The 21854-nt window shown below is 46.1% G+C and overlaps 4 protein-coding genes across 5 annotated transcripts in view; 2 read left to right on the forward strand and 2 right to left on the reverse strand.

Moving 5' to 3' along the window:
* Positions 1–337: 337 nt before the first annotated feature.
* Positions 338–1828, reverse strand: cst3 (cystatin C (amyloid angiopathy and cerebral hemorrhage)). Its single transcript, XM_084709624.1, has 3 exons — positions 1548–1828; positions 961–1071; positions 338–645 (listed from the first exon to the last, which is right to left on the reverse strand). The coding sequence occupies exons 1-3, from the start codon at positions 1749–1751 to the stop codon at positions 568–570; spliced, it is 393 nt and encodes a 130-aa protein (XP_084565750.1). The 5' UTR covers positions 1752–1828; the 3' UTR covers positions 338–567.
* Positions 1447–6587, forward strand: ephx5 (epoxide hydrolase 5). The gene is made up of 10 exons (XM_084709621.1): positions 1447–1464; positions 2442–2554; positions 2653–2866; positions 2964–3144; positions 3335–3544; positions 3866–3995; positions 4856–5070; positions 5343–5451; positions 5663–5788; positions 5900–6587. Exons 2-10 carry the CDS (start codon positions 2532–2534, stop codon positions 6099–6101), a joined length of 1410 nt encoding a protein of 469 aa, XP_084565747.1. The 5' UTR covers positions 1447–1464; positions 2442–2531; the 3' UTR covers positions 6102–6587.
* Positions 6588–6673: 86 nt separating this feature from the next.
* On the reverse strand, positions 6674–8623 carry mad2l1bp (MAD2L1 binding protein). 2 transcript variants are annotated; one of them, XM_084709622.1, is made up of 3 exons: positions 8200–8623; positions 7748–8037; positions 6674–7639 (listed from the first exon to the last, which is right to left on the reverse strand). In XM_084709622.1, exons 1-3 carry the CDS (start codon positions 8564–8566, stop codon positions 7112–7114), a joined length of 1185 nt encoding a protein of 394 aa, XP_084565748.1. In that variant the 5' UTR covers positions 8567–8623; the 3' UTR covers positions 6674–7111. The 2 variants fall into 2 exon arrangements, with proteins under 2 accessions (XP_084565748.1, XP_084565749.1); XM_084709623.1 differs by having other exon boundaries at positions 7757–8037; positions 8200–8622.
* Positions 8624–8882: 259 nt separating this feature from the next.
* kif16bb (kinesin family member 16Bb) overlaps positions 8883–21854 on the forward strand; it is a 25112-nt gene continuing 12140 nt past the window's right edge. Inside the window, exons 1-13 of the mRNA XM_084709689.1 lie at positions 8883–8942; positions 9018–9080; positions 9262–9331; positions 9510–9626; positions 9724–9840; positions 10579–10676; positions 11922–12031; positions 12137–12279; positions 14626–14794; positions 15111–15248; positions 15478–15653; positions 15969–16034; positions 16136–16195. Of these exons, the coding sequence (XP_084565815.1) occupies positions 9034–9080; positions 9262–9331; positions 9510–9626; positions 9724–9840; positions 10579–10676; positions 11922–12031; positions 12137–12279; positions 14626–14794; positions 15111–15248; positions 15478–15653; positions 15969–16034; positions 16136–16195 (1311 nt within the window). The 5' untranslated portion in view covers positions 8883–8942; positions 9018–9033. The remainder of the gene's footprint in view (positions 8943–9017; positions 9081–9261; positions 9332–9509; positions 9627–9723; positions 9841–10578; positions 10677–11921; positions 12032–12136; positions 12280–14625; positions 14795–15110; positions 15249–15477; positions 15654–15968; positions 16035–16135; positions 16196–21854) is intronic.

The raw sequence follows: 21854 nt of genomic DNA on the forward strand, positions 1-21854 counted from the left end.
TTTTACCCGTCCAGTGTTCATCCGTCAGTGGCACTCGAATTCAGTGAGTTAGATGAAAGACAAAACACTGAAACGCGAATGTTTCACTCAATACACAAATGGGCCTAGTTACATTTAAAAACGTGTTTACGGTCGACTAAAACTGTCAGTGTACAACTTTCATGGAGCAGCAAGACTTTGTTGGAGAAAGCTGTAGCATTAGTAGCCTAAAATATTATGTAATTTCCCATTGACTGTCGACCACGTAGACGATTTTTGGTTAACTTCTAGAATAGTGGGTGGTAACTCCAAAGCCATTCTTTGTCGGTAAAGTAATAAGAGGTCTACAACAAAACAATAGGCTATCAAATGCATTTATTTAAAAGGTTTGTTTACATTATTGCATCTAGAGGTTTTTGTATTAATTGCCAAAGCCTTAGTTTGAATATTAAATGGTAGATTCAGAACTTGAAAGCTAAAACAATGTAACGTTAGTAAAAGAAAAAGTAAAAACATGATCATTGCATGTAGGCATGGAACTACACGATACTGATTTAAGAAAAACAGCGTCCTTTAAGAGGGCCACCTTTACTGGCATTCATTCTTTACCACCCGTATGTCACTCAGCCATGGACGACTCCAGACCTCAAATTTGCACTGGTATGGCTGTGGAAGGAACAAACATGATCAGAGAGAGCGTCATAATGTGAACAGGATGAATTACAATCAGAACAACGGTTTCTGACCACAGTACAGAGATAACACACACCAGATGATTACATCATTGTTTTTTTGTGTGTTTTTTTTCTTCGATTATTTTCGTTGTTGTGTTGACTTAGATGTGTGTCTATGTTTTGTGCGGTACAACAAATTGCTTCTCGGAGGGAATTTACGTTCTTTTTTTTATTTATATCTAGTAGCCAATTTGTTTGCCATGGTGTTTTTCTTCTTTAGATAAACTTTAACATGGTAGCCTATTACCTGGGCCACTTGTGGGTCCTCGTGGATTGCACACGTGGTCTCAGCACCTCCTTTCCTGCAGGAGGTCCTTGCCATATCCACGGTGAAGATGTACTTGATACCAGCCACAACCTGAGAACAAGGTCATGTCAGATCTCACACCAGGGTGTAGGTTTAAGCCTACAAACCGGACATTTTAAAAACGGCAAATCAGTCGATGGCTTCCTCCTCTGTGATAGCACAATATTTATACATATCTGTGTGCCCCAAAATGGTCAATCTTGTCGTTTCAAGGATTTAGGCTAAAGGCTTAATTGTTTTACAATAGGTGGCATTATTTCAGGCGTATACTGTACGTGTTTATATTTGAAATCGTACTAGCGTTCGTCGCTTTATTGGGATTGCATTAAACACGTTGGTCATTTGACATTTTCTTGTTTCTAATACCTTAAAACTGACAGATAGGGAAGGTTATGTGTTGTGATTGCTAAGTTGCACAGACAGGACATCCAGGGTAGCGCAACGGTAGGCTAACAACCTTAGGCTATATGAAACTTACACACCGACACTTTGTATTGACTTCAATACATTTAGAAGATTCTACCAACCTGTTTCTGAACCTTGACGACCTTAGCCACCTGGCTGACGTACATGTCGTTGGTTTTCTTGTTGTGTTGCACAACGGCGAATTGTAAGGCATCTTGTGTAGATTTATCATTCATGTCAGAGTCCATGACACCTCCAGCCATCATGCCAGCACTTGCAACGGTGAAAACCACCGCAAGCAAAGGTAAAACGAACGTCCAATTCATGATTTCAGATAATGTCGTTGTTTGTTCGATACCACCAAAACAAAACGGTTGACAACAACAAGCCAAGTCCTTATATAATACTGGCGCGTCACTAGGTGCGTTTGACTTCATGCAGCACCGGCGCCGCCTGCAGCCCGGCTGACTTGAAGCAGCCAATGGCATTCTCAGCTTCATCGCCGCCGCCGGTGCTGCATGAAGTCGAACGTATCGCCGAGACAGAGCATTCAATCAATGCAACCCAAACAACATGTTCAAGTACGCCTGTTTTTTTTTACGGCGTAACCCACAATAACCCGTTCCCCAAAATTGCAAATGTGACAGTCGTTTTTTCATCCGCAACCGCCGTTTTAAATCGAGTAGTGGCGCTGATTTAGGTTCATATGATCGTACCAGTTATTTCACTAGGGATACAAAGCTATGTTCAACTCCTTAAAGTAGAACACATTTATTATAAAGATATCGTTGGTAAAAGAACGTAGTTTATGTAAAGCTGATAGGCCAAATATGGATGTATCGATCTTCGTTGTAAGGAACCTATCGTAACAAATCAGATAAAATAAACAGTCCTTAGTTTTGGGATTGGAAAATCTTCCACCAATCACTGCAACCCAAATCCTTTGGGTATGATTGTTTTGTTTCGTGGCGTACACTGCCTTGAACCGAAATAAAATGCACGTCCACACACACCAGCCCAGATTACGAAAATTGGACTTTGGAGCAGTTCAGAAGTAATACAAAAGTAAGCTACCTACATCGAGGCAGAAGCGCATTTGGGAAATAATGCAAGCAATTGAAGATCTGAGGTAGGCTAAATGCGTTATGATCCCAAAGACATGACTTAAAGCGGCATAGAATGCCACACTTTGAAATGTTTGTTTCACGGTAAGAAGTTGTTTTGCAGGCAGGCCTTCTCCAGTTTGGAGCCCAAGCACCAGCAGATTTTGGCAGCAGGATCTGTTGCCGTGGGCGGTGTGTTGACCTATCTGCTATGCAGAAAGAGGGAGGGCAAAAGCATTCCTATGCTTGAGGAATGGTGGGGCGCAGGAGTGAGACCTGAAGTTGAAGAGGAGAACATTTACCCCTTCACAGTCCAAACCTCCGAAGAAGAGATTCAGGTAAGAAGCAAGTTCACCACACTGAAATCTGCATTATTTGTATCTTTTATTTGTTAAACCTCCTTATTTAACAATTGGTTTATGATTGCCTACTTAGGATCTTTATGATCGCATTGACAAGACACGCTACACAGAGCCCCTGGAGGACTCCTGCTTCCAGTACGGTTTCAACTCCACCCATCTCCAGAGGGTGGTGTCCTATTGGAGGAATCAGTTTGACTGGAAAAAGCAGATTACCATACTGAACAAGTATCCCCACTTCAAGACCAAGATAGACGGTACACAGTTACACCTAATGACGCATGATATAAAGTATTGCTCCTGTCACACCCATAGTCAGCACAGAGTCAGCATCAACTCGCTCTGGATAAGAGCGTCTGCTAAATGACTAAATGTAACTCCCTCAGGTAGCTTATGAAACTGTTCTTGAAGACCTTATTGTCTCCTCACCAACCCTTTTCCCCTCAGGTTTAGACGTGCACTTCATTCATGTTCGTCCGCCCCATCGGGAGGGGCAGAAGGTGGTGCCTCTCATGCTGGTCCACGGCTGGCCTGGTTCCTTCTATGAGTTCTACAGGATCCTGCCCCTGCTCACAGAGTCCCAAGACGACCTGGTGTTCGAGGTCATCTGCCCTTCCATCCCGGGATATGGCTTTTCTGAGGCTCCCCATAAACAAGGTGACAGCCACGGTGAAGCGCACCACACACGTTCTCCCTTCAAGTTTTCCAAGGGCGTAGGTTTGTTTTCAGATGTGGGTGGGACAGCCATAAAAATTAAATACACATTATATACACATAAATACACAGGATGTGTATGAGGATGAGGATGAGGATGCGGCTGTTAAATATGTTCTTCATAAAAAAAATGTGTGTCAGACTGGGTCACAGATTTGCTGCTCTCAGAGTGTAACTTGGAACCTACGCCCTTAAAGTTCTCCGGCCTTTGCCGCCGGCGGACATTGATGTATGGTTTTTCTTCTGTGGTTGATGGTCCTCCAGGGTTCACCAGTCTGGCTGCTGCCACAGTCTTCCTAAAGCTGATGGAACGTCTTGGGTTCTCCAGGTTCTACCTGCAGGGTGGTGACTGGGGCTCACTTATCACTGCCAACATGGCCCAGATGAAACCTCAGTAAGTCAGTCAGTCAACATGGCCCAGATGAAACCTCAGTAAGTCAGTCAGTTACCATGGCCCAGATGAAACCTCAGTAAGTCAGTCAGTCAACATGGCCCAGATGAAACCTCAGTAAGTCAGTCAGTCAACATGGCCCAGATGAAACCTCAGTAAGTCAGTCAGTCAACATGGCCCAGATGAAACCTCAGTAAGTCAGTCAGTCAACATGGCCCAGATGAAACCTCAGTAAGTCAGTCAGTCAACATGGCCCAGATGAAACCTCAGTAAGTCAGTCAGTCAACATGGCCCAGATGAAACCTCAGTAAGAGTCAGATCAGCTGTTGTATTGGAATATGGCTCCACTCGTCGCAGGTTGAACTTTGAACCTTTCACAATTTCGTTTTTCTGGTCTACCATAAGTGGAGTTAAGAACCATAAGTTAAGAACCAGCTGAAAATTCAGAATCATGCAGCTTGCTGGTGTTGCAACGTTGCACGAGGATGATCTTGTGTGACTCATTTTTCCTCAAAACAGATTATGGTGAAATTCTTAGTAATCTCATAACAATGGTGTTTGCTGTCAAGTACACAATGACTATTGTGCAGAGTTTCAGAGAGCTAACAGAAACAAGTCTGCTATCACAAATGTGTTGTCATAGATACATACTAATCTTTTAACCTGTGCTTGTTTTTCTATTCATATTTCTCTTCAAAATACCAACATCTATCTTGAAAATGTGAGGTTGAATAATAACAGATAATCTGCTGATCACTGATGAAACTGTTTAAAGCTGAATCATTCACGTTGATTACATTAAGCAACCACCAAAAAACGTACTAGACTTAAAAATTCTTAACTTTAGATTTTTCTTTTGTCAGGAGTGTGAAAGGTCTTCATCTGAACATGATATTTGCGCCACGAAAAGGATTTGGAATTCTGATGTCTCTCCTGATTGGACCCTATCTGCCTTTCCTGGTGGGTCTGACGAAGGAAGACGTTGGAAGGCTGTTCCCCTTTATGGAGAAGAACGTGTATGAGATGCTGAGAGAGACAGGGTACATGCACATCCAGGCCACCAAGCCAGACACAGCAGGTATTGTTTCTGTGGCTGTGGGACTTATCTGATAAGTGCACGTACCATGTAAGATGAGCTCTCTCTCTCTCTCTCTCTGTCTCTCTCACTTCCCTTATAATCTGTCTAGTAAAGTATGAAAAATACCATTGATATATCTTTAAAAATAAAGAATGGTGTTTCTGAAATGGGACTAAATTCAAATACTGAGATGGTCTGCCTAAAAGTAAATCTTGGCAGTAATGCCACTTTATACTTAAGGGAGGACTAACAGTGTTCATTTGTTCGTGCAGGTTGTGGTCTGAACAACTCTCCAGTTGGTCTGGCTGCCTATATTCTGGAGAAATTCTCCACCTGGACTGACTTTAACAACAGGGACTTGGAGGATGGGGGGCTGGAAAGGTAGATATAATTCATAAACCTATTTTGGAGCTTAAAATAGAGAAGGTATTTGGATGGGACATTATATCGTATGAATGTATGTTATGTATTCCCAGTCTCATTCTTGCTTGAGCTATATGTTTGTCCTCACACTATGTTTATTGATATACACTGTCAGACCAAAAGAAAATATGAAAACCTGCTTGGCAATAAACCTGTTTTCTGATTCTAGGAAATTCAGTCTGGATGACCTCCTAACCAACATCATGATCTACTGGAGCACTGGCAGCATTGTCTCCTCAATGCGTTTCTACAAGGAAAACCTCAAGACCAACATGGAGAACAGACAGGATAGCAGGTACTAGTGGATTCCAGAGCAGTACTGTCACTATACTCTATATACTTCTGGAGAACCATGTTCAGGGTCTGGTTGTATGACAAGGGTTAACTTCGTCCTTCCTGTCCACAGGACTGGGGTGTTTGTGCCGACGGGACTGGCAGCCTTTCCTAACGAGCTCCTTCACTGTCCTCGTTCGTGGGCCAGTCACAAGTTCAGAAACATCTACTCCTACTCTTACATGCTTCGGGGCGGTCACTTCGCTGCCTTTGAAGAGCCTCAGCTTCTGGCAGCAGATGTGGTCCAGTTTGTTAAGAAAGTGGAAAAGATGTAACGTCTCTCTTGTGGTCGAATACTCTAGACTTCTGTGGTCGTCGTACACAGGAAGGAGAGAGGAAAGCTGCTCACAAAATCGAAACGCTTTGCCTTGATATGCGCTTTAGATCCTGAAGTGAATTAATATGCACTCTGTATGTTGCTTTGTCTAAATCCAGGAAATTAATTGAATGTAAAATATTGATGTGATAACTGACACATCAACAGGGTCCAATGATAATCAGTTTCCTGTGAAATCTTGTTTTATGTCAAGTTTGTTAGTGAAGAGTACCTAGATGGACAAAAATGACTGAAAACACTACAGAGCTCTGATTTGAGTTTAAACCACCTAGACTGAAAAAGGTTATGTTAATTTACCTGATAACAACCTTTAATTAATATAATGTAGGTAGTGGTGTTATGGAAGCAGAATGACTTGTACTTGTTACTTTATTGAATATTGAACTGTCAGGTTGTACAATAAAGTTTTGAAGCAGACTTATAAGCAGAATTATACAACATTTGATAAGTCTAAACACACATCTTACCCGGCACAAATTAAGTCAATCTTCCAAACATACAACTACATGATATCATGCAGGAAACTCTGCAGTCAGAAAACAAGACACTGCTTGGAGAAACATTCTGAGATTGGAGAAGACCACACGTTGCAAAATACACAAATATATATGCACTTGAAGTATTTTTATTTATTTTTTTTGTGTCAAACCTGAGGTTGAGTGTCCACAAGCGTTAATATGATGAACTGGATTCTGCTCATCAACAGTACAGAGCCACCAGGTGTGCTTTCATTACATTTCAAACTAAAAGTAGATCTAGACAACCCATCAATAAAAACCTGTACAATTTGGTAGTTCACAGAACACCAGCCTGGGTCCTGAACTATAAAAAAAAAACGACACTAACAAAAAGATTCCTGAGAAACGTGTGGTTACCAGGCATATTTCCCCCCCTTTGACTTTTCCGACCACCTCCAACCTCCTGCCGTGTGGTCCTTCCTCTGGAAGGTCACTTGCTGAAGCCCTTGATGGCCACTGGGGCCTGGAACCACACGTAATCCTGCCAGGACTGGAGGTTTCTCTGCGAGGCCTCAGAGAAGCCAGGGTCTGAAGCCAGGGCAATAACCTGGCACTTAACCCGCGTGGGGACTCTGTATTCCAGTTTAGGCCGGAACCAGTCAACGCCGCAGTCCCTGTGGGCAAGGACCATGACGGTGGTGTTCATGAGGTGGATCGGCCTGGTGTCCGACAAAACGTCTGCCACGAACAGAGTCCTGAACATGTGACGCATGCAGGTGGAGACTCTAAGGCTGCGCCCCCCAGACGCCCGTATGACCGCCTCCATGTTGACCTCGTACAGCTCCTTGGGGAGGATGATGGAACCCCCAAGGAGGAGGAGAACCCGGGGAACCAGGCTGAGGGAGAACAGCACCTCCAGCTGCTGCAGTACCTCCTCCAGGTCCTGAAGCGTTCGCTGACACCTCCTCCAGTCCAAGACTGTGGACAGGGAGGGCCTCCGACCCACCAACTCCTTGTTCTGAAACGGAGAAGGACGATGTTTTCTTTCAAACGACAGCTGGCTTCTTCATGCATTGATTAAGGAAACTTTTGATGGATGTTTTTGTTTGTTTGACAATAACCTTACCAAACTCACCAGCATATCTTGATGCTCCTTCTGAGAATACACCAGCTGTTCATAGGTCATGGGCAGTTGCTGTCTCTGGTACAGGATGCACTTGAGGATTTCACAGATGATACGGCAGCAGCCTTCTTGAGTTACTGAGCCAGGGAAGACAACATTCACCCGACCTTCCTCGCGAGCTCTTCGCACCACCTCGGCGTCGTCTTCAATCTGCCGACCAGGAGTCAGAGGAAGGGCAGAGCCGGCCTCTTCGCTCCTCTGGGAGAGACTGTCTTCATGTGGAGCCTCAGAGGCTGAAAAGTGAAGAATACAAACAATCTGATTACGTTTGAGTACAAATACGTTAGTCGAGTTAACTAGGACAAGCACGCAGGTCAGCTAGACGCCTAGGGCTGAATCAAGCTACTGTAGGGCCAATTCACATTAAATGGATGTGTATGATGTGGATGACCCACCGACATGGACTGGACCGGTGACTCCCGAACCAGAAGTAGTAACAACGGCGGGGATACAATTTTCCTTGTCTGCCGTGGTAAATTGGCATTCTGAAGAGTTTTTTGTTGACTCCGAGACGTCTGCGTTGGTATGGTCGATCGGTATTCGCTGAGTTGAGAGTTGTTCCGGACATTCCGTGTCATGTTCGTTTGAGACTGTATGCTCTAGCAGGCTACATTCTGTATTTAAGTGATCGGATGAGTTAAATCCTTTTTTGTTTGGCGAAATCAAGAGACAACTTTCCCGATGTAAATGTCCTCCATCCTCTGTTAAACGGCTATTTAATACACTTACACTGGCCACTTCCCTTATCAAGTCCTCCGCCATTTCTGATAATAACTTTTTAAAAATCCCTCGGCCAGTAGCTTTGCATGATGGGAAACAGAAAGTCGGAAGTGACTGCTTCCTTGGGCTATTTTAGATGTTTCAAATATTAAAATAACGATGTATTTATTTATTATGAAGGAATGAGTGAAATTGTGTTTTCATACTTACTCAATGGGTAAACAATGGATATTATTAGTATATTATTTCTACCAACCGGATACTCGGAGCGTTCACCAGATTTACGTGTTTGTAATAGGCAAGATCAGTAGCTACCTCTAGTGGCGTGTTTGTGTTATGACATGTTATGCACAGGTGACAGGTGTGTGCAGAAAGTTTGTGGCCTTATTTGACGAAAGACGGTTGTTTCAATTACAACGTGAGTAGGAGAACAAATGTGCATTTAGGTTTTACTAATTTAAGTCAAGAGCATCAAGTGAATTATTGTTCCAAGGTGATTTAGGCAAACTATGGCGTCAGTTCGAGTAGCTGTCCGAGTTCGACCCTTGAACAAGAGGTTTGTACTTTGTGTGCGTGTCAGCTTTTACAATGTTCAAATTATTTGGCAAATTGTTCGATTTGCATTAGTTCAATAGGTTTTAATGTTTTTGTTTGTAAAGCATCATAATCTTTATGATAAGTCTGTACCTTATATGAACGTGATTACTTGAATGGTTTACCTACTTTGATTTTAATAGAGAAAAAGAAATGTCAGCGAAGGTGATCGTCCGCATGGAGGGATGTTCAACTTCCATACTAAACCCAAAGGTGACTCGCTAACTTAATATGCAGGCCACAGTATTACACTTACGAGTAACTAGACACATTTTACCCAGTATTCTCTTAGTAAGAGACGACATAGTCAGCATGATCTCTGTGATAGAAATCAGAAAAGCCAAGTATGGAAGACCACTACCGCAATTCTCTCTTTTTTTCGTGTTCACAGCACATATCCAAAGGCGTCCCAGCAGATGAAATAAAAGATGAAGGGAAGACGTTCTCTTTTGATTTCTCTTATGATTCAACCGATATAAGAGGAGCCAGCTTTGTACCTCAGGAACAGGTACGAGCCTCTCCGGACGGACGGGCCCTCTCACTCCAAGCGTACTCCATCTCTGGACATAAAGCTCTCTGTATGTGTCACTTTCTATCTTGTTCAGGTTTTCCAGGACTTGGGGAGTGAGGTTTTGACAGCTGCGTTTGAGGGGTATAATGCCTGCGTCTTTGCGTATGGACAGACAGGCTCGGGGAAATCCTACACCATGATGGGGAATCCAGTAAGGGCACTGCTCCTTTTAACCACACAAACTCTGTGATGAATGTGCTGTTTTAGTTTGCATAAGTATGAGTTCAAAGTTCAGTTCTGAAGACTATTAAATCAGATTAGGGCCATCAGTTGTATGTCAGTTGAATGTTTGGGAGTAGTCATCTTTCTCAAGCAGTTCGCACTCAAGAGCACACACACACACACACAACCTCGTCCAAATTAACGCATGACTAATAGCATCCTCTCAGTAGACTTGCTCTCTTCTCCTCCATCACTCCATCCACAAGCTGCTCCCCACTAATCAGAAAATGTGATGAGGGCAGCAGTGTCTGCTAGCTCTGCTCACCTTGCGCTGGAAACTCAGGCAGCTAATGAAATTTCTTCCTGTCTACCCGGAGACTTATGCAAGGTCATCATGAGGGGGACTGTCAACATGCTTGATAATCATACAGGCCTCTTCATATTCTCTATCTGCTGGATGGTCATTAAACAAAGGGGTCCATCAGACTCAGGCATTTGATGTTTGGCTCCACTGGCTCCAAATCAGACAAGCTGTTGTTTGGAGTGTTATTAGTATGTCTTAGCATGTCTGCACTCGTGTGCGCAGAGGAGGAGAGATTCAGCTGCGTTGTGAGAAAGTAGGGAGACCAAATATAATTTTCTTCTGGTGGAATATGGCTTCCTGGGACTGTCTTCTGTGATTGGATGTCTGAGGGTCATGTATGTGATGTGCATCCTGTGGAAACAGGGCGATGCAGGGCTGATTCCGAGGATCTGCGAAGGCTTGTTCTGTCGAGGAGCTGCAAACAGCCAGACTGATGGGACGTCCTTCCTCATGGAGGTCAGGTAAGGGCTTAGCTGATTGGTTGGTTTCCAACAAGGCCTCATAATGTATGTGTCAGAATATAGCAGCAGATTGCCCTCAATACCGGACCTGGACCCATATCCATATATAAAGGCCTATAGATGGATGTAGGATCTATATAGGATATAGGACAACCTTCTCTGTTCTGAGAGATATAGGTCTCTGATAAAGGATGGATATAGGCTAAACTGGAGCGTTAGCGGTTTAAAAAGCCTTTTCACCTGACAGGAAGCTGTACTGCAGAATAAAGTTAGGAGCATGTGTCTAGCACCTTGTAATGAGTGTCAAATGGCCAGAGAAGTCTGATGTGGACCACAGGTGTTTTCTCTTTGCGAGTTCACTGCAGTTTCCTGGCAAGCCCCTCAGTTATGTCCCTCCAGCCTGGACAGGGTGCCCCAAAGGTTACCACAGAGCCTCTTCATATCTGCATGATGAATTAGGAGCAGTTAGCTGACAGTCCTGTCTTAATGAAGGTCTGACCTTCAGCCCTTGATGGAATTTTCTGCCGACTCGAGACTACGAGACAAGAAGAGATTCAGTTTGGCAGAGTGCTTTTCCTTTTGTGAAGGGGGTCATTTCCAAATAGTATCACATTTTAATACGTTTTCCTTTCCTCCAGAAGCTACAGAGAATACAAACATTTGGCTTGTTTAATCCTTTTGGTGCTTAAATCGGGTTTTTTTTACGCAGCATTCAAGGATGAACAAAAATAATTTAATAAACATTAAAAGCTCTGCAACTTAATCAGGTAGAATTATTTCAGGATTAATTTGTGAACAAAAAACATTGGTGCAGGTAATAAATGTAGAATGTAGTTGACTTGTTTTTCAAAAAGCTAATCACTTTCACTTTCAAATTCATGTTAACAACCACTTTCTTTGTTAAATTGTGGAAATAGTAATTTGTTATGAATTAGTTTTGCAGTCAAAGCATAAACTATGAGGGAGAAATAATAGCTCTCACTTCAAGTGTTACATTTTAATCTGCAGATTTCAGTCTAGTCATGCTTTAGTTCGGTTTTGATCAGGAAATAGCTTTTTTTAAATGCAATCATTTTATACCCGTCATTAAACAGGAACTCAATGGTAGCAAAAACAATCGGATCACCAAACGCAGCCATTAAAGTAGAAGTTGTTCCTCAACCTTCACCATCCAACCTTACCTACACAATGATTATCAAAAATACTCTTATTGTGAAAAGACTTGTTCTCCTCCTATGGCACCAGCTACATAGAGATCTACAACGAGAGAGTGCAGGACCTCCTCCAGAAGACGACCATGGTGAAGGGCAGCCTGAGGGTGAGGGAGCATCCAAAGGATGGGCCCTACGTCCAGGGTAAGACTTCTGTCATGTCCCCTGGTCTCTGGAGCTCCCACTGCCTGTGTGGCGGCCCTGCGCCTGGTGCTGATGGCTGGGTTATGTGTGTGCTTGTGCCGTCAGACCTGTCCAAGCACCAGGTGCATCACTACAGCGAGGTGGAGGACCTGATGGCATTTGGGAACGCCAGGCGCACCACGGCGTGCACGGCCATGAACGACGTCAGCAGCCGCTCCCACGCCATCTTCACCATCCACTTTACTCAGGTGCACCATGACACCCTGCACCATCCACATTACTCAGGTGCACCATGACACCCTGCACCATCCACATTACTCAGGTGCACCATGACACCCTGCACCATCCACATTACTCAGGTGCACCATGACACCCTGCACCATCCACATTACTCAGGTGCACCATGACACCCTGCACCATCCACATTACTCAGGTGCACCATGACACCCTGCACCATCCACATTACTCAGGTGCACCATGACACCCTGCACCATCCACATTACTCAGGTGCACCATGACACCCTGCACCATCCACATTACTCAGGTGCACCATGACACCCTGCACCATCCACATTACTCAGGTGCACCATGACACCCTGCACCATCCACATTACTCAGGTGCACCATGACACCCTGCACCATCCACATTACTCAGGTGCACCATGACACCCTGCACCATCCACATTACTCAGGTGCACCATGACACCCTGCACCATCCACATTACTCAGGTGCACCATGACATCCTGCACCATCCACATTACTCAGGTGCACCATGACACCCTGCACCATCCACATTACTCAGGTGCACCATGACACCCTGCACCATCCACATTACTCACGTGCACCATGACATCCTGCACCATCCACATTACTCAGGTGCACCATGACACCCTGCACCATCCACATTACTCAGGTGCACCATGACACCCTGCACCATCCACATTACTCAGGTGCACCATGACACCCTGCACCATCCACATTACTCAGGTGCACCATGACACCCTGCACCATCCACATTACTCAGGTGCACCATGACACCCTGCACCATCCACATTACTCAGGTGCACCATGACATCCTGCACCATCCACATTACTCAGGTGCACCATGACACCCTGCACCATCCACATTACTCAGGTGCACCATGACACCCTGCACCATCCACATTACTCAGGTGCACCATGACATCCTGCACCATCCACATTACTCAGGTGCACCATGACACCCTGCACCATCCACATTACTCAGGTGCACCATGACACCCTGCACCATCCACATTACTCAGGTGCACCATGACATCCTGCACCATCCACATTACTCAGGTGCACCATGACACCCTGCACCATCCACATTACTCAGGTGCACCATGACATCCTGCACCATCCACATTACTCAGGTGCACCATGACACCCTGCACCATCCACATTACTCAGGTGCACCATGACACCCTGCACCATCCACATTACTCAGGTGCACCATGACATCCTGCACCATCCACATTACTCAGGTGCACCATGACACCCTGCACCATCCACATTATTCAGGTGCACCATGACACCCTGCACCATCCACATTACTCAGGTGCACCATGACACCCTGCACCATCCACATTACTCAGGTGCACCATGACATCCTGCACCATCCACATTACTCAGGTGCACCATGACACCCTGCACCATCCACATTACTCAGGTGCACCATGACACCCTGCACCATCCACATTACTCAGGTGCACCATGACACCCTGCACCATCCACATTACTCAGGTGCACCATGACACCCTGCACCATCCACATTACTCAGGTGCACCATGACATCCTGCACCATCCACATTACTCAGGTGCACCATGACACCCTGCACCATCCACATTACTCAGGTGCACCATGACACCCTGCACCATCCACATTACTCAGGTGCACCATGACACCCTGCACCATCCACATTACTCAGGTGCACCATGACACCCTGCACCATCCACATTACTCAGGTGCACCATGACACCCTGCACCATCCACATTACTCAGGTGCACCATGACATCCTGCACCATCCACATTACTCAGGTGCACCATGACATCCTGCACATTGCAATTTGCACTATTGTATCGTTCTCTTGCACTATCTGTTTTTTTTTAGGTTAGATTGTAAATTATGGCTACTTATATTTTATTTTTTATTTTGTATTCCCCTTAGTATTAGCTAGACCCCCCTTAGTATCAGCTAGACTTTGCTCCTTTTGTATAGTTAGTCCACATATTTAAGTTTCAATATTCCTATATGTTTAATGTATGCACCTCCCTGCCAAAGTAAGTATCGGAGAGGGTCTGTCTTGGGGCACCGTAAGGATGGATATCTCAACAGGCAGGCCCTAAAGAGTCACTACAATTATAAAAAAGGGTTGACTCGGTTTTAATAGCTCAACGTTGGATCATGCCACCAATCCACAACAGAGTGGCTAGCAGGCACTGAATGCACCTTGAATATGATGTGTGTGTGTGTGTTTATATATCTTTGTGTGTGTGTATATGTCTCTTACTCAGTTTTGTGTATGTGTCTTTATAATGTGTGCATGTGTGTGTGTTACCTCTGCCGTCAGGCCCGGTTCGACCCTGCCCTGCCGTGTGAGACGGTGAGCAAGGTCCACTTGGTGGATCTGGCGGGCAGTGAGCGGGCAGACGCCACGCGCTCCTCCGGGGCCAGGCTGAAGGAGGGGGCTAACATCAACCGCTCCCTCGTCACGCTGGGCAGCGTCATCTCAGCGCTGGGTGTGTGTAACTTGCCCACCGCCTCGCACACTTACCTCAGTGTGGTAACACAACTACCAGCTTTCACACTTACCTCAGTACTCTGCACTAGAACTCAAATACTCACGTAATTAAAATCATGCTTGTGCTGCTAAATGATATTTATAGGACCAGCTCTTTGTTGTTGTAGTCTGAAATGCTGGGGGGGGGGTGGTCTCCTTCACGTTGTCTCCTGGGCCCCCCCTCCCTCCAAGTATCTTTCAGGCGAGAATCTTCCTACTGTTCGAACCCTCTAAGACTTGTTTAATTGGTGTGTTTGTGTGCCACGTGATGGCAGCCGACCTGAGTGACAGTGGGAATGGTCCCCAGGCCTCCAGGAAGAGGAAGCTGCTGTTCGTTCCCTACAGAGACTCGGTTCTGACGTGGCTCCTGAAGGACAGTCTGGGAGGGAACTCCAAGACCATCATGATTGCAGGTACAGAACATCCTTCTGATGGGGACCAGCAATCCAGGCCCAACCTGAGGGAAGGTCTCAGAACCCATCCTTGCATGTCCTCAAACGTCCTGGAGATGGAGGTGATAGTGTTGCGTAACCTTAGGAGTGGGGGTGGTCAGGGGTTGAGGTGGGGGTTAACGGTCATTTAGGAATGACCTTTGACCCTCACCTTTTGTGCTACGTGGGAATGTATGATTTGTCCTCCCAGCCATTTCCCCTGCTGATGTCAACTACGGAGAGACTCTTAGCACCCTGCGCTACGCTAACAGAGCTAAAAACATTGTCAACTCTCCGATGGTGAACGAGGACCCGAGCGTGCGGGTCATTAGGGAGCTGCAGGCGGAGATTGCCCGGCTGAGAGACATGGTGGGCCCAGCCAATCAGGTGAGCTCCCCTCGCAGAGAGAGCCAATGAAATGGATTTGTACCGCTTTTTTTTTTGTCATTGTTGCAAGCAGTGTCACAAAGGGATTCACATACGCCCATAGAACTGCACCTAAACCAACTGAACCCTCAGAGAAAGAAAAAAAATTGAAGACACCTCAGAGATTAAGTCGAGGTCCAGAACTCTGTTGTGAAAGAAGTACTTCCTAAATGTAGATTATGGGCGATGGTTTCTTTTTTTCTTTCTTTTTTTTTCTTCTTTTTTGTAGCCATGCATTTGTTAACACGTGCAGGTCATGTTCCTCTCTGTCCTCAGGACGTCTCAGGGGACCCGGCCTCCACACTCCGAGTGGAGAAGAAACTTCACCGGAACGAGGCCAAGGTGAGCCCAACACCGGTGTCTCCTCCACGTCACGTCACGGCTGCGCGTTCCTTCCGGAAAACGTGGAGTCAGAACGCCGCTCTCTTTCTGCCTTGGTTTAGGTGCTGGAGCTGACCAAGGAGTGGGCGAGCAAGTGGGGAGAAACACAGAACATCCTCAAGGTGTGATCATCCATGTAGTTTACCTCCTGATGTCATTCTCGGTAACAGTTACATCTTCCCGGAAAGCGTTTCTGAAGAGCTGATGTCATAACTTGTTTTGTGGCCTCGGTCCTTGTCTGTCTGTGTGGGTTTCTCTCTGCTCCTTCCTCCCCAGACAGACACACATACACCCCCCTAACCAAACCCAGAGAACAGATGGCCCTGTGCTGTGTCAGAGCTTAGGAGCCGTCTGTCCAGTTGCCGTGAGACTTAGAAGGCCACATGAGCTTGACATATTAGCAGAATTTAATGTTTTAGTCCTTGGCTGGCTGGTGTCATTTACCATTCTGTTAGAAGAAGCTTTTCTGTGAAGAAGCCAACTTGGGGGGAGAAGAAAAAAAATCTAAAAACTTCCAAAGTATCCTGGGAGCAATTTACGGTCGGTTTCCTCGACTCACAGAAGCCCAATGTGTTCTCAGAGCTCACTGCTACATGGAAATGAGCCGGTTGGTGTTCAGAGCGCCGTAATTGAGGATAATCACTTGATGTAGCTCTTTGTTGTCATGTTTTCTCGTTCCCTCTCTTTGTTTTTGTCTTTAGTCTTTGCTCTGTGGCTGAACGTAGAGGAATATGACTTGCAAATACCATAGTCATTGTTTGAAAGTGCCTCTAGTGAGGGGGATTATAAAAACTTTTGTTTGGATGAATGCTTTTGCACTTCAGGATAAAATGATGTTCGAGTTGCCTGAAGGCCTTTTTCTCGACATAATGATGTGGCTGCACCAGGACATTGAGCAGTATTTGTGATGAACAATTAATTCAACAGCCATTGTGTATGGATGAGGACTTGTGACAAACATTATCTAGTATTTTTTTGATGTAACTCCCTCTGTAATAGCAGAGCAGGATGGGTCATCTCGTGACAATTGGATTGAACAAACGGATTTAATGAGATCGGTCCTCTATTCAGACACACCTTTTGACTGTTCCTGATACGGCAGCAGTTATTAAAGCTCTTACATGAATGGCTTCATTAACGGCCAAGTGGCAAGGTTGTAGATGTGTTCAGTGATTTTTTTAATTTCAGCTGGGTTCATTTTCAGCGGGCCAAATGCTCTCTGCTCGCAGTTCCCACATCTGACCATGAGGTGTCACTGTAGCTCTTCAAAGATCCAGAACCTGGACTCTCAGTGTAGGAAAAGTAGCAGCCCAGGTGCCATTTATATTTAATTTTCCAGCCATTTGGATGAGAATGGTATCCAGCTGCCATTAGAGATGGTTTAACGGTCCTGAAGTCAACATTTGACAAAGGAGAGAGCCAATGAGGGACAGCTTCAGATGTGCCTTCTCTCGCCCCTGAGGAAGGAGAGGAGAGAGGGAAGAGAGGAGAGCAGAGCGGAGAGGAGAGGGAGGAAAGGAGAGGAGAGGGAGGAGAGGAGATGAGATGAGATGTGCCTCACAGAATATATCTAACACGCACTCGTTGATTTGGGACAGAGCCAATGAGGCATTTTTATATAGAATCATAATTTCAATGGATGCAATGTGAAGGCATTCTTTACAGTAGCTTTCAACCCAGTATCTCTCTCTCTCTCTCTCTCTCTCTGTCTCTCTGTCTGTGTGTGTGTGTGTGTGTGTGTTGACAGACTGCACAGTTCTAAACCCCAACCTGAAAAACAACTCACCAGCGTTCCCTTACCGGAGGTGAGGCGAAGTGTGTTGAATGAGAGGTGTCCATGAGGAGACAGCCTATTGGGTCTGACCGATCATTTGCACGGTCAAATAATTTGTTGTGGCAAATTCATAACAAAGTGATTATGAAATATCTTCGACCACCTACACCTGAATCCCATGGAGAGCGTGCTTATTAGGACTTGGTCGTTGACTGGAGTGTGTGGGTGGTTCGCTGTGGGACTCTTAGAGAGAGGCTTGCAGTGGCAGATGAAGCCTAAATCAGGATGGTACATGAGAGCTCATTACAAGCTGCCTCCCCCTCTAATTAAGAGGTCTTGATTAGCAGCACATGGAGAGTCCGTTTCTGAGCGCCCTGCTCGCTCGTTAAAGGAGCCATGTTGTAAATCTCAGCTTGCGTGTTGAAGGGGAGGTGAAGTGAGGCGGCTGCTCTTACCAGCCCAGGTGGGCGAGGAGGGTCTGGGGAGAAGGGTCTGGGGAGGGTTTGGGGAGGAGGGTCTGGGGAGGGTCTGGGGAGGGTCTGGAGCGGGAGGAGGGTCTGGGGAGGGAGGGTCTGGGGCGAAGGGTCTGGGGAGGAGGGTCTGGGGGGGAGGAGGGTCTGGGGAGAGAGGAGGGTCTGGGGAGGAAGGTCTGGGGCGGGTCCGGGGAGGAGGGTCTGGGGCGGGTCCGGGGAGGAGGGTCTGGGGCGGGAGGAGGGTCTGGGGCGGAGCAGCGGGGCGCTTATCGGGGCTGTGTGTCTCCATGCAAGAGGGCGGTTATGATGCATGACACAACGTGACACCCGGCTGAAAGGCCACTCCACTGGCAAGCGGCTGGCTCACTGATGTTGCCATAACTCTAAGTGTTTGATGAATGACTTTATGGATTTGACATTTGTCATCCCCCGTACATTTGCATTCCGCGGAGATGAAAAATGCTGGTTTCCTGTGCTGAATGCAGAAGAGGCAATGAGCTCTGAGGGGACAGCCTCCCTTTCAGCTTTCCGTCTACACAACGGCCTCCTGTCTGTCGCCAGAGGAAATCAGAGGAAATCACTTAGCTCGATCCAAAATCCAGAACTACAGTAGCTAATGAGATGTCTAAAGACTGAAAGGGCTAACATTACCAAGGCACTTGTAACGCTGCAAACCTTTGTTGACTTGGTTTGTTTGGGTAAATTAGACGACGCATCTCATCTGTGGACTTCCTGTGGTGTGAGGAGAGGACTCCTGGTCTCTGCTGTTTCTCGGGTCCGCAGTCCGCACACACCCAGACACTGGCACGACCCCCTGACCCCGGTTCGCGGGACTGTAAGCCAAACGTGTTTGATGAGTTTCTCAGGGAAAGCTCGAGTAAATTGCTGTTTGGGTTGTGAGGCGGCAAGTCGTCCGAGAACGGCTTAAACAGAATTTTAATTCTGTATCCGAGGCAAATTTGGAATGCAAAGTTATTCGTCCTCGGCTTCTTAGATTGGTTACAGGGCACATAAGAAAGGGAATGAATGTGAGACAGGTTCAAGAGCAGCCTCAGCCGTAGGCACGTGATAGGAAGAGCAGGGTTGGGGGAAGGAAGATGAGGTACTAGGAGCAAGAGAAGTTGGAGAAAAAGCTGAAATTGACTGGTTCTGACACAAACCGAGACCCTGTTTGAACGAGGATCTTCCCCATCTTTGTTTATCTCTGGTGGGTCTTGATATTTCGAAACAACGCTTTGGAAAAATGTGGTGATGTGTGATTTTATAAATGTTTCAGTGTTCTGTAGGAAGGTTGGAACAGGAAGAAGCAAATGAAAATCGATGGGAGTGTTTCTCCACTAAACGTTCGGGGAGGAACCGGACTTTGTTTCAGTGTTTGGTGAGAAACGGCGTTGAAAATAATTTCCAATCTCTTTGATCAAGGTAATGTTTTTATTTCCCTGGACTCAAACTTGCTGGGATCAGCAGACGGTTTAGAGGAAATCTAGAAAGGCGTGTTTCCTGGGTCTGACTGTTCACTCTCCATTTACTCTGTTCAGTCAGCACTTATACACCATATTTCATCATTACTGTGTCTCATGACCTTATCACAACCACACCCTGTCAGCAGATACCCTTAGATGACCTTTGATGCTCAGAAACTTTGTTCGTTCACCGTGTCAGCGAACAATTGAGTATTCAACTACTAATATATAAAATATTTAACCACTGTAAGGTTCCTGTGTAACCACACAGGCACCTTACAAGCAGAACTGGACTCGTCTGAGAACGTCTTTATTTCACCAGAGACATGACGTCTCCTTTATCCACAGACCTTCTCTGGAGGGAACCGTCTCCCTGTGTGAGAGGGTGCCATCGACGCAGGCTTGTTGTGGACCCCTCCAGGAGAGAGGGGGGGGGATGAGAGATGGAGGGGGAGAAGGATGAGCTTATTGGTTATCCTATCGAGCAGCTCTCCTCTGCATAGCAAAAGGGGAAACATGAGGAGCTGAAGCGCTCAGAAATCCATTAAAATTTCGACCCAACTGCAGATGATGGCTTTAATGGGAACTTAAACGCTGCCCAAGCCTGGCTGCTTGTCTGGGGCAGAGTTAATTATTCTCACCACCTGCCTCAATCAGAGTGAAGCATGGGGGCTGTGCAGAGAGGGAGAGACGGAAGAGAGGGGAAGTGAGAAGAGGAGAGGAGGAGAGAGGGAGGAGGGGGGAAGTGAGGAGAGGGAGGAGAGGGGAAGTGAGAGGAGGAGAGCAAGAGACATTCTCACCACAGGCAGAAGTCCAACTTGTTTTGCGGCAGCCTTGGTTCATGGCTGATACTTGAGACAAGTGTGTGTGTGTGTGCGTGCGTGCGTGCGTGTGAGTGACAGAGAGAGAGAGAGAGAGAGAGAGAGAATATTAGAGAATGAGAGTGTGAGAGTGTGAGAGAGGGAAAAATCTCATCTTGTCCTGAAGTCTGTGGAAAGTGACACAGTGCATTAATCGGCCAGACCGAACCTCACCTCTAATGAAGTCTGTGAAGAATCCCTTTAATTAAGTACGGAGCCGGAGTCCATGTCTCTCCCTCTTCATTAGAAAAAAGGATTTTACCCATCTCTGTAGAGGGGGAAGCAGAGGGGGGAGGCAGAGGGGGGAGGGGAGCTAGGTCACGCAGAGTATTGACTGAATCTTCCATGTTAGATATTCTCTGCTCGGCCTCTTGGGAAGGTACTTATGATAATCCGTCGCAATTTGAGGTGTGAGTCCCACAGCTTAACACAGCGGGTTCTTCTGACAGGGCCACACTCCCACTCTGACTCTCTCTCTCTCACACACACACACACACATACACATTGAGTAGAGGCCATGGCTCAGAGAGGAAAAGGTTGTTAGCCTTGAACGCTCACCAGGAAGTTAGCTATCCTTTCATTGCTTAATTTAACGCAAGTTTCAGTAACCTTGAGTCTCTCAATGCCTGCCTGGGAGGGGCGGTGGGGGGGGGGGACAGGTCTTCAAAACGTTTCCTGTTTTGTTCCCATGTCTGATATCGTTTTTCAAGGTAGATGTTTTTTAAAACACACCCTTCCTGACCATTCTGCATTCCTTTTAAACCGAGTGGAATTCATTCCGGCAAAGATTTTTCTCTGACTTGTTTCAGGTGTTAATGCTTCCTACACACTCTCTCTCACACACACACCCACACACACACACTCTGTATCTCACACACACACACTCTCTCACACACACACACACACACACACACAGCTCTGTGACTCTCAGGTTGGCAGTGTGTTGCACATGCTTTAGCGTCAGCTGTGTGGTGACGCGTAGACCCTGTGGTGCTCATCAGAGCAGGGTGTGGAGCCAAACGTGGCTGGAAAAATGTCTTTCACAGGTTACAGCCACTTTTCTGCATCTCATCACCTTCCTGTTGAGGTGCTGAAATGCCATCTAATACATATTGAGCAGAGATGTTCGGAGATGCAGAATGGATTTTTCACGTTGACATTGATTTAGGCTGACTTCTGAGTTTCTGATGTGACTGGTAATGTTGGGGTGC

Source organism: Hypomesus nipponensis, chromosome 11 (genome assembly GCF_054491055.1).
Source record: "Hypomesus nipponensis isolate SF chromosome 11, ASM5449105v1, whole genome shotgun sequence".
In the NCBI taxonomy this organism is placed as follows: Eukaryota; Metazoa; Chordata; class Actinopteri; order Osmeriformes; family Osmeridae; genus Hypomesus; species Hypomesus nipponensis.